We start from the raw sequence: 12,526 nt of genomic DNA on the forward strand, positions 1-12,526 counted from the left end.
TTGCTCTCAATTATAGATTCCTATGTCATTTAGCACTCCATCACTTTTTTCAATGGATCATATTTTGTTTAAATTCAGAACATGTATTTGGGAGTACACCGTATTACCTAGTATAAATCATTTCTTTATGAACTGTTCCGTCTCTGCAACTGCAATGCTTTATGTTAATCGGCCACATCTTATATATAATGCCACATATTGTAAAATTATACACTCTCTAAAGCTCTTTATTGTTGGATTCTCAACTCCACTATGTTTGCTCAAATGTGATATTATTCTTCGGGAGTAAAAAGCCTAATTTCTCCCTAAACTCAGAGTATGAACTTTAATGGTATCTAGAATAACCTGGGCTCTGAGCTGCGCACGGGCACAGGCGGGGGTGGGGGGCCAGGCGCGGCGGGGCGCAGGGCACAGACGTGTGGGGCCCAGGGGCATGGGGCCTAGGCGGGCGGGCCCAGGCGCGGGGGTGGGGGGGTGGGGGGCAGGCGCGGGGCCCAGGCGTGCGGGGCCCATGCGTGGGGCCCAGGGCACCGGCGTGGGGGCCCAGGCCGCCCTGGGGCTGGGGCTGGCCGGGCTCTGCCGCGGGGCGGGGGGGGGGGGGGGCACCGCGCTGGCCGCCCTGGGGCTCGGGCTGGCCGGCTCTGCCTCCCGCGGGCTGGGATCGCAGCGGGGCGGGGGGGGGGGGGCACCGCGCTGGCCGCCCTGGGGCTGGCCGGGCTCTGCCGCGGGGCGGGGGGGGGGGGGGGGGTGGCACCGCGCTGGCCGCCCTGGGGCTCGGGCTGGCCGGGCTCTGCCGCGGGGCGGGGCGGGGGGCACCGCGCTGGCCGCCCTGGGGCTGGGGCTGGCCGGGCTCTGCCGCGGGGCGGGGCGGGGGCGGGGGGCACCGCGCTGGCCGCCCTGGGGCTCGGGCTGGCCAGCTCTGCCTCCCGCGGGGCGGGCGCATCTTCCAATGCGCGGACCAAAGGCCCCGTGGTGTTGAAGCTGAGCTGGAAGGTCCCGCTTTCCACCCCACCCCGGCCTCCCGCCCCGAATCCAGCGGAGGCGGCGGCGGGGACCAGGAGAGATCCCGCATGGGATTCTCGGTGGAACCCAGGACGGCTTTCCAGAAGGGAAACGCAGGGAAGGGGGGCGGGGATGGGGAGAGGCGGGGCGCCGTTGCCGTGGAGACGAGCACGCGTTGCCGTGGAGACCGCAGGGGGCCGGTGCTTCCCCAGCGCGCAGACCCGCAGTGACACCTGCCTGACGCGCGGAGGGGCGCACGGGAAGGGGGCCAGGACCCCACTTGCCACGAGGCCCCCGCGGCATTACAGAAACCCATGCAGACACGAAGTCACCTCAATAAACTCCAGCGTTGCTTCTGATAGGCCCTGCATTTTAACTTCCCGGTCGGCGAGTGCCAGGCTAGCAGACTGGGAGAGCCTTGGTCTCAAAAGCACCAAGTCCCCGGGAAACACGAAAACGCCGATGCCTGGTAAGGGCAATGTCTCTGCAGAAGTAAAAGGCCATTTTGTTTGCAGATGTTTACCACCCTCCAGAAAGCCTTTCCCTACGTAAGGCCTAGGCCACAGCTCTCACGGAGTGGAAGCCCACCCCATTCCCAGAGAGCGACCCCAACACCTCCGTGGCACTGGAGGCCACCCGGGGCAGCTCAGCAGAAGAGCCAGCTCTTCGTGGAGAGGACACAAAACCTGGCTCCTGTGTGTGCTCATAGGTCGGCATGTCCAAGTCCATTTCCCACCCAAATCCCACTGTCGGAGGGCTTCCTACCTGTGGACTGCTTTCTTTATCCTTTCCCAATAATCCAGTGGACGCAGAACCCACACGCACACGCGCACACACACAGGTCCTGTGCACACCCACACCTGTGCTGGAAGCCCACCCCTCTCTCTTTTCCCCCACTCGTGACTACAGCTGCTTAGCACACCTTTCCAGCTGGGTTTTGTGTGATCTCCTCGGGACTCATAGACCCTGAGTTGGCAAATACAAAATCCAAGAAATGATGGGTAGGCCTTAAAAGCAGAGACTTGTTCTGAAAGGAGCAGGAAATGAATAAATAACAACTCAGTTACAATATTTTCATGCGTTTTAAAGAATTTGATGGGTAGTACCACTAAACTACCCTTTAAAAATGTATAATAAACAAGAAAAACTAATTAAGATATTAATAAGATAGGCATATATGGAGATTATTGCTGTAACTATAAAAAGAAAACAAATGGTCAGGAGTTATTTTACTTTGATATAGCAACATAGAACATATGAGTAACATTTCCCTAGAATCACATGTAAAATACCCCAAAACAATAACAAAAAGTGAAAACGATACTGAAGTTTTTTCCTTTTCTTTCCTTCCTTTTCCTTCCCCCTCCCTCCCTCCCTCCCTCCCTCCCTCCCTCCCTCCCTCCCTCCCTCCCTCCCTCCCTCCCTCTCTCCCTTTCTTCTTTCTTCATTTCTTCTTTTTTGATGGAGAATAGGGCTTGAGCTCAGGGCCTTGGGCTTTTCTCAAATCCACTGCTCTACCACTTGAACCACACCTCTACATGTGCATTTTTGCTGGTTAATTAGAGATAAGAGTCTCTGGGACTTTTCTGCCCAGAATGGCTTTCATCCACGAACTTTAGAGTTCAGGCTCTTGAGTAGCTAGTTTTAAGTGTGAGCCACCAGTGCCCAGCACCAGTGGCAAAATTGGTATATATAGTTCTGTCATATAAATGTCTTTATATAATAGAAAGAAGTTCCAATATGGTTGCCTGAAAAGAGTAATATAACACCTTTAATTTTCAGTTACCGGGTTGCGGGGGGGAACTGCTTTCGCCCTGAACAAGAGGCGCTGACACGCGACAATCGTGCTGATGCCCCCACGGAGCGGCCGAGCGCCAGGACAAGTGGCACCAGCTCTGTGGGAGCGCTGATTTGGAAAGCGCTACAGAACACAAGAGAAGCGTTGCTAAAGCTCTACCTGGAAAACCCGGGGCACGGGAAGAAACACATAACATTTCCTTCTGTCAATTGCACTGAAATGTCACTTTTTAAAGAGTTTTTTGGGATAAGTTCGGATATGGGATTCTTTAAAAAATGTATTAAAATGTGCACTCAGATGATTTATACCTAACTGCAATAAGAAAAGAGGAATTGTAAAATTTCCTGTTCCTTCTTACTGGAAAACTAAATGATGATAAAGGAGCAAAAACCACTGCAGACCTAGAGACTGTCTGAGATACTTACATCAGAAGGTGGTTAGGATGAGAAGGGGGGGTAGGATAGAAGAGAGGCTTAGGGCATTTTAATGTGAATCAGAAACGAGAGAATTAAAATATTTTAAATGCTCTTAGGAAGAAGAGCATTATTTAATAATGACTCAATGGACCATGGTGTTTTGCGTGTAGTGATATATGGCAGGTTAGATAAACCTGAAAGCATTAATCACCTGTCACCCCAGCTCACCTTGGAAGGAGCGGACAATGGGAGACCTCGCAATGGGAGCAGCGCATTCTCCATTCAGGTTCTCGGTCTCAACCCTGCCCGAGCCCTGTCATGAAGAATACTGTACTGCGTTGCAGAGATGACGTGAGTGTACAATGATCTATCCAAACTACATAACAAATGCTCATGTTTCAAATTTTAAAAACTATACAAATAGAAAATGAGGAAAGAATGTCACTGATCCAACTACAGGTTGTATTGAAATCACATGTACAACTACTTCAATGATAATAAAAAAGTAGAAGAAAAGAAAAGAAATGGACATGAGTAGAAGTAGAAATAAACACTGAACTAGAAAATGATCGTAAAAAAGTAGAATGGGATGGACTAGTGTCTAGTTGAACTTGGTCGATTTCCATAAGTGACTTCCCTAAGAGCCTTCTGAAAAGGACTCCATGACTTTATCTATATGGCAGTGAAAGTTCAATTTAGTTCATTTCGTCTGCTAACTGGCAGCTCCATCTGAATCATAGCTTTATCAGATCGTTTTATGAACATTTCATCCTGGCTCCTGCTCAAGCATGCAGATGGTGGAAGGATCACAAGATGCTGATAGCATCTGTGGAGAAAATGGATTCGCTTTCCTGAGAAAGGGAAAAGCAAATCAGCTTCAGCTGCACGAGTAAGGATGTGTGTTGGACTTGGGAAAAAGAATCTATCTATCTATCAGTCAATCAATCTATCTATCTATCTACAAGCTTGCTCTGACCTATAACCTTTAAAGATATTAATAGTCTCTAAATTTGTTAGATTTATATATAAATCTGTCTTCTGTAGTTGATTTCTTAGAAATCCCAGACATTTCTTTGAGTCTCCGTGTTTTGTTTTGTTGGGTCTGGTTTTTGTTGTTGTTTCTAAGGCAGAATCTTGGGAGGTTAACTGGGCTCCTCTGCAATCCCTAAGCTTGGGCTACCTTCCCGTCTCAGCCTGTGGAGCAGCTAAGACCACCTTTGCATGCCACTACACCCACCATTTACCCTCTAGTGAGAACCATTCATATTCTGCCAGCTCCATGATGAAAACATGTTATCACTCGTTCCATCGTCAGCTGGGCCAAGCCCCTGCATGCTCTGCGCTGCTCTACCGCGTGCTCCACATCCCCTCGTGGTTCCTATGGTCTATGATGCTCTGCTTTTTAGAGAGTGCAGAGGAGGCTCCACCCTTCTCCCCGTGAAACCTCCAGGACCTCTGCCTCCTCTCCAGACCCGCGGTCACTCTCTGCCACAGCCCACACCGGCTCCACCCTACATCACCTGTCCCGCAGCCTGGTGCTGACCGCCGCTGGCCAGCTGCCGGCCCTCGACGAGTGCACCGGGTCCTTGCTGTCCTTCTGTCTGCAGCCACTGGGCCTCCAGCTCCCCGGGAAGTCTGTGTGCATGGGGCTCTCACAGGAGACAGGCCTGTCCATCACCACCATCCCCCCCCCCCACAGGGACGGGAGAGGCCTGCACCCCCCCACACAGGGACGGGAGAGACCTGCAACCCCCCCCCCCCAACACACACAGGGACAGGAGAGGCCTGCACCCCCTCCATCCCCCCCACAGGGACAGGAGAGGCCTGCATCCCCCCATCCCCCCCAACAGGGACAGGAGAGGCCTGCACCCCCCCATCCCCTCCCACATGGACAGGAGAGGCCTGCACCCCCCCATCCCCCCCAACACAGGGACAGGAGAGGCCTGCACCCCCCCATCCCACCCCACAGGGACAGGAGAGGCCTGCACCCCCCATCCCCTGTACCTGCCTTCGGGGTCTCCGCCCTTGGTTCTCTGTCCCCTACCACAGCGGGCTCTTTGATTTCTGAGCAACTGGCCCGCGGGCAAGTTGAATGGTATTTGTGTGCCATGTTCCATTCATATAACACGTAAGGTCCACAAGCATCATCTAATTTGCTCACTGAGAAATCACCAGAACCTAGAATCACACACGGCCATTACTCTGAAGAGTGAGTAAAATCTGAGTTCTATTAAAGTGAATGAAGCCCACAAATCACAGCTAATCTACTGTATTGACTCCAGCTAGCACCTCAACCTGGGATTTTTATAGAGGTGGCAGGAGCTCACTTGTATCCCTGAATTGTTAGATCATTCTGTTTATCATGTGTGTGCGTGTGTGTGTGTGTGTGCGCGCGCGCACACGCACGCGCGCGCACCAGCTCCAGGGCTTGAACTCAGGGACTCCCACTCCTGCTCAGCTTTCTTGCTCACACCTGGCACTCTGCCACCCGGGTCACACTTTCAGTCCAGCTTTTGGCATCAAGAGTTGCGGCTCAAGTGGTAGAGTGCCAGCTTTGAGCAAAACAAGGTAAGGAACAGCAGCCGGGCCTGAGTTTCACCTCGCGTGCAGGCCGACAACCAATCAAGCCAACAGACAACAGACAAACTACACTTCAACTACTTTCCCTGGAGAGCCGGGACGCTCACAGTACAAACTCTTGCCCCGATAGCTTTTTCTATCTGAGAACCCCCCGATTGCTCTGGTGATCTAGCACGGTGGAAGGATGCCTCACAGGCTTGCGCTCAAGGTTAGCTATGCAAGCCGGTGTCGGGCACTGCAAATACGCACCGTAGATGCTATCTTGTGTATTTGGGGCAATCAGTGTCAACATGAGGTTTATTTTTAAATCAAGAAATTAAGTGGGAGATAGAAACGTGTGAACCACCAAACTATGCAATGGCAGAAAGAAAATTCAATCAGCCTGGAAAGAGAAGACATTTCATTCACATAATTACATCATCAGATCAAAAGCTAGCCCCTCAACTGAAGAACAAGATGCTACATCAAAGACACTATTAATTTTGTGAGTTTAAGAAATAACAAATTTGATGTTGGTGAAAAGGCATTGTGGAGAAAATGGAGATGTTGAAATTGTATTATATCATTTTTCAAATTGAATTTGGATACGATTTCAGGAAATACCAAATATGAATGTTCAGTCTGAAAAGCTCAATATTTTATAGATCCAAACCAAGAACAGACAATGGCGTTTAGTGTCATAAAGAAAACTATCGTACCCAGAATTTTTCTAAGGCTCTGGTTTTATGGGTTTCCTTGAGAAGAAATAAAATGACACTTCTCAGAATCTCATGACCCTTAGGGTTGAAACGTAAAGCTACTTCTGAAATTCTTTAAAAGTGATCATGTTAACATTCTGCACTTGGAGATAGCCTTGGGTTTAAAGCCCGTCCCTAGTCATCTCCTATGATTTGAGTTTGCAGGTAGGTAGGTGTATTGGGAGTGGCTCCTCACTGAGACCCCCTCGCGTCCCCGAGGCCCCCCAGGAGTGGCTCCTCCCCCAGTCCCGCGCCGGCCAGCGTTCATGCGCTCTGTCCGCAGGGTCAGTCCACAGAACGCGCTCATTAAGTCAAGTCTATATTCACCACATTTCCATATTTAATGTCATCTTTTGTTCTATGTGCATGCACCTCTTCCATCTTCGGCTACAGATCTCTTTCCCAGTCCCTCATCAAGCTCCTTCAGACCATTCTCTTGAGAAAAAGTGATGCAACTGTGGACACTGCACACGCGCGTGTGCACACACACATAGGTAGATATCATAAGTCCATAGATACTTGAGCACATAAGAAATGTCATTTTTCAAAATGCCAATATACATGGGGATACGTTTCAGAGCCAAGAAGCTTGAACTTTTCATTTGAACTATTTTCAAACAAAATCTCTCTATGGCACGTTACTCATTTTCCTTCCATCTTAATCAGATTATAGTGCCTTCATCTGATGGATTGAGCCACGATTCTAAACATAAGCTATTGCCCTACTCTGACGATTAATGCTCTCAGAGGTGAAGCAGGAGACAGCATTTATTACCACAACAGGGGCCCTGTGGCTTGCATTATTTTGCAGCTTGTTTTACTTTTTTAGTTCCAGTATTTCAATTATTCTACTTTTTTACATCTGTGCCCCTCCTTGCACTATCTCCACTTTCAGCTCACTCTGCCTAAACCAGAAGTTGATTAATAACAAGTAATAGAAATGTTGAGGTGACATTTAAAATAGGCTATGAGTATGGCTCTGAGACTTGCTACACTGAATTATCTTTCTGGCACTTGCTTTTCCTTATTCAAGTCTCCCTCTCTTTTAGACCCTAGAGTCCACAAAAAAAATGAGATTGCTATACATATAGGCTTTATGAAAAAGTTATTTGTATCCTCTTTGAAAGATATGAGTCTTAGCCGAATACATGGAAGAAAATGACTGTAAGGAATAAGAGCTTCGAGGAGAAGGGAAGAATAGAAGAAGGTGACATTGACTAAGACACCTTGTACTGGTGAATCGACACATGGGACTGAAAGAGCCAAAGAAGAACTCATCCCTGCCCAGATTCCATTCATCTGCAACATCCTGTGTGCTCGCGTGTGGTTGTCACATTTGTGCCTAGTGTAACTAGCTCTATATTGGATACCTAATATTTGCACATGCGGTGTAAGGCACCTTGGTGGCAACTCATGCACTTCTCAATTTGCAGCAGCGAAAACACAGAATTCTACACTTGTCCTCGCTGGAAAACCCTGGGAATACAGACAGAACTACAAAATTACATTTTGTATGTACTAAAATGAAATTGCATAAAATGAAGCAGACAATAGTAAATGATTATTACCGACGCTAGTCAGGTTGATTAATAGTGCATATGCTTGGGAAACTCCTTAAAACTATGTCTACCTGCATTCATCTCATCACCAAACTGCATTCCGTGTTAATTATGGGCCCAGTATATGGGGAAATTAACAATAAATAAGAAATATTGGATCTGCCACTATAATGATGCTTAGGAACGTAGCTGACAAAACATGCAATTTTTTAAAATATGGATAATTATTAATGCTGAATGAGCAATCATAAGGCCAAACAAACCCATTATCCACATACAAAAATGAGGCCATGTAAAATGATACTGACTTTATTTTTTTGTCTTGAAAGATTAAGTTGCTTTCAAATATGCTTACTATATAACCAAAAGTTTAGTGATATTGGAGAAAGTAGGCAAGCCTAGATAATATAGCTGATTACAAAAATAATATATAAGATTTCAAACCTGCAAATCATAGTAAGTCAAAAGAAAGTTAATGGTTAATAAGTGCTTGGAGAAGATGATTAGCTTATGGACAATAGAACTGTATAGCATATAGTGTTAGTACTATGGATAATTTGATATAATGTTACTAAAAAGGGCCCACTTTAAGCCCAAATTATGAGATTCTCTTTGATTGTTTTGTTAGATTTTCCAAACACATTCTGAACAAGTACCAGGTATCCATCTTATAATGCTTTCAATTAGCAATGCTTTAAAAAATTAAATGCTAGCTGGACAAAATGAGGACAACATGGTAGCTGTTCTTTGCTTTTCTCCATGGGTTTTACTTGAAATCGACGGTGTCCCTGCCCACCCTGGTTCAGCCTGGCGACGCCCGGTCTGCTCCACAGCGAGGTCTGCCCGCCTGGTCATTTGAGAAACCCCCAAGGAGCCTGCATTGTACAGACTCCCTGCCCCTTCTCTACATCAGACAACTTTCAGACAACCATTTTCCCCCAATTTTCTTTCCCTCCTTTTCCCAGCCATTTATGCAAAGGACCTGTGAGCTTCCATTTTCCGTAATGTTGACATTTATCCTTTGACAAAGATCCTATATTTATTCTTTGTAGTTAATTTTTAAAATCTTCCTTTAGGTAGTTCTACAAAGAGGGTTTGATTCAAAATGTGAGTTTACAAGTCTGGTGTCTCTCCTTGAGTCCGTTGGTCTCCCCATGGGTCCTTACCCAGCCCATCGCCTTGAGCTACAGGTATCCACTGACACACAGGTACACTGACTTCACCAGTTCCCTTTCCTGACCCCTGACCCCACCCAGCTTCCTGGTATTCATTTTGTTAAACTGCAAATGCAACTGTGCTCCAGGAATCACAGGATTCCTCATCCTGTACTTCAGCCAGTTAACTTGTGTACATATGCAAGGGCCTCTATATGTTGTTACATAGGTTTATCATTTAGGTCTAACTTTCACATTGAAGTCAGGCTCAGAAAGACACTGTACCTGCTTCCTTTTGATTCTCATCATCCTCAGAAAAGGAATGCTCACTCCATTCCAGAACCAGCGCAGTTTCTGGAATTCATTTTGGAGGCAGGTGTGAGTCCCCACACTGGTTCAACAACCACTAACATATCTGGGATCCGCTGGTGAGGCGGGGCATGAAAAGGGCATGCGGCACCAAATGTGTGCACACCGCGGACACACAAGCTCGTGGGTGGAGATCCCCACATTTCCTCACACCAGGAGGACTGTGAATAGTCAGCTCCTCCTCATTACAACCTGAGGCCGCACGGGTGACAGGTGCTACAGCGGTTCTCGCGGGGATTCAGGACCTCCGAAGAAATGAAGCACAAAGCAAACACCCAACCCATCCGTCACAAGAGACAAGATGTCCCGTCCTACCGCTGGAATCATGCGAGGGGACTGACTGACCACGTGGGTCTCCCTGAGCACCCACGAAAACGCAAACATTCTCAAGAACAGTGAGAGAAAAAGCATGTATTCAAAGACATCATTACTTATAGCTCAGTGGTCTCTAGGAGAAGACAATGACTGTATGCAAATGGAAGGAAACCTTTCTGGTTCACAGTAACATCAAGAGAGGAGTCTTAAAACACACACACACAACATGAACCAAACCTGTATCCTTACAGGTAATAATCAGGAAGACTTTTCTTCACTCTTGCCAATTTTTACAACTTTCGACAAACAGGTCACATGACATCTACAACTCCTGTCGCTCGAAGCACACCGGGCAGCAAACAGTCGTGTGTGTAAGTTTGGCTTCTCGGTATTTCTGATGGCTAAAGGCATCCGAGGGAGAGCGGGCATGCATGCCATGCCTGTGTCCCTGCTGAGGCCCAGCCTCGTGACCCCCCCTCCAGGGCTTCTGGAAGGGTCACCCTGCTTGGGATGGACAGCACAAAGGAACTCCAGTGCTTATCAGCAACCCACAGGAGACATCCGAGACCGTGCTATTCCCTGAGTCACTAGAGAGTGTCATTTCAAAATTCAGTTGGAAGTCCTGTGCTGGCGATCATGCCTACAGCCCTAGCTACTCAGGAGAATTGCAATTCCAAGCCTCCTCTCTCCAATGCACCACCAAAAGGCTGTAAGTGGAGCGGCAGCTCAAGTGGTAGGACGCCACCAGCCTTGACTAAGAGAGCTCAGGGACACTGCCCAGAGCCAGAGTTCAAGTTCCAGCATAGGAAGGGAGAGAAGGAAGGAGGGAAGGAGGGAGGGAGGGAGGGAGGGAGGGAGGAAGGAAGGAAACACCCAAGTGGAATTGGATGACAAGGAGCACTTGGCAAAAGAGAACAAAGCACAGCTTTCCCCCCCCCCCCCACACCTGCAGACACACAAAGAGGACAGAGGTGCACACACCTGGGAGTGGGAACATATGTGTGTGTGCACACAGCGGGTGGCCTCCACTCAGCAACAAGTATCCACAGAGCCTTCAGCCACGCCCGCTGGAGGACTGAGCAACCGCTCACCGCCCAGCCCTTGGGACACAGTTGCTTGTGAGCCGTTTTTTACTTTCAGGAAGAGTTTTGCAAAAACACCCTACTTCTTACCTACATTTCCTGTCATTAAGTATGAATTCTGGAAGTCCATCATCCCCACGCCAACAACGTGTATAAAATCTTCAATCACCTGCATCAACTCTATTGAGCCTGGATAAATCTAGAAAAACAAGCAGAGAACAGTTAGATGGGATGCAAAGTCTAGAAAGTAGAAAATAGAACTGGAAAGAGGAAAAACTCCACAGAATGAGGTCACAAATAAGCTTTTCTGCATCTGAGAAATGTCTGCAGCTGGCGACAGCTGCGGTGTTCGTTGATAGTTGACAACGACACCGGCTGTCACTCAGCAGGAACCTGCGTGGCTACGCTGCATTAATTAATATTCTATGAGCCCAAGGACACTGAAGATGTCTAGCAGATGGTCTACTCAAGAATAGCACAACTTTATTTCTGGGGAACTCCTTCTCCTGCTTACACATATGTCATAAATACTGAAATCAGGCTCTTTACCCCTCTATTTTAGCATCTGGGGGACAGAGGCCCAGTCCCAGCAGCTCACGCCTGTCATCCTAGCTACTCGTGAGGCTGCGATCTAGAGATTACAGTTTGAAACCAGCCTGGCAAGACAAGCCATGAGCCTCTTATCTTTAATTAACCAGCAAAAAGTCAAAAGTGAAGCTGTGGCTCAAGTGGTAGAGCACCAGCCTTGAGTAACAAAGACAAGTGAGAGGCCTTAGTTCAAGCTCCAGTGCCAGCACAGAAAAAATCTGGTGGGGGGGGACAGGAAGAAGAAAACCATTGCTACTGCTATCATAAGACTATTTACAAATACTACAGACATTGCACAAGTATCTTGAATAAGAAACATTTATTTCTAGTGATTATGATCAAAAAATGAATAGCATTGGCAATCTATTTAGGACTGTAATAATAGTTTCGATGTAGACAGTTCACATGCACACACAAAAGGCAAATCCACGATTGTTACACTCATTTAGGCAAGATGAGCAGAACCTGCAGGTTAGGAAGCCCAGCGCCATGGCTGCGCCTTTGCTGAGGCCTGTGGCAGTGAGCGTCTCTGCTCATCTGCTACTGGCTGTCTAGCTGCGGGCTGAATCTCATCCTGCCTTCTGTCTGCCTGAGGACTTCAGGGAGACTCACAATGCTGCCCCGCCCAGAACCAGGGCTGCCTTGCCCTGCGTGGGGTGGGTGGTGGCAGCAGCAATGGACACCGCTTCAATGGTGGATTGTGCCACGCACCACCTGCGGGGTTTACAAAGCAGGTCTGCACGAGCTAGGAAATCTTTGGAAGTTGGGCTAAGCTGCTGCGGGTTCTAGTCCCGAGAGAGCAAGTGGCCTGGAGAGTTGCGGCTGCTCTGTATTTATGTCAGAAAGGGCGGCGGAGGTGACCTTGGTTCCCGGGAAAGCATGGCGGCAGCTGAAGGACCGGGTGAGGAAGAGCCCAGCGCAGGGCC

The 12,526-nt window shown here is 48.3% G+C and overlaps 1 protein-coding gene across 1 annotated transcript in view; it reads right to left on the reverse strand.

Annotated features, from left to right (window-relative positions):
• Positions 1–12,526, reverse strand: part of LOC125357775 (adhesion G protein-coupled receptor B3-like) — a 76,508-nt gene that overhangs the window by 12,463 nt on the left and 51,519 nt on the right. Inside the window, exon 11 of the mRNA XM_048354694.1 lies at positions 11,103–11,211. Coding sequence (XP_048210651.1) covers positions 11,103–11,211 — 109 coding nt within the window. The remainder of the gene's footprint in view (positions 1–11,102; positions 11,212–12,526) is intronic.

Source organism: Perognathus longimembris, chromosome 9 (genome assembly GCF_023159225.1).
Source record: "Perognathus longimembris pacificus isolate PPM17 chromosome 9, ASM2315922v1, whole genome shotgun sequence".
Classification (NCBI taxonomy): domain Eukaryota; kingdom Metazoa; phylum Chordata; class Mammalia; order Rodentia; family Heteromyidae; genus Perognathus; species Perognathus longimembris.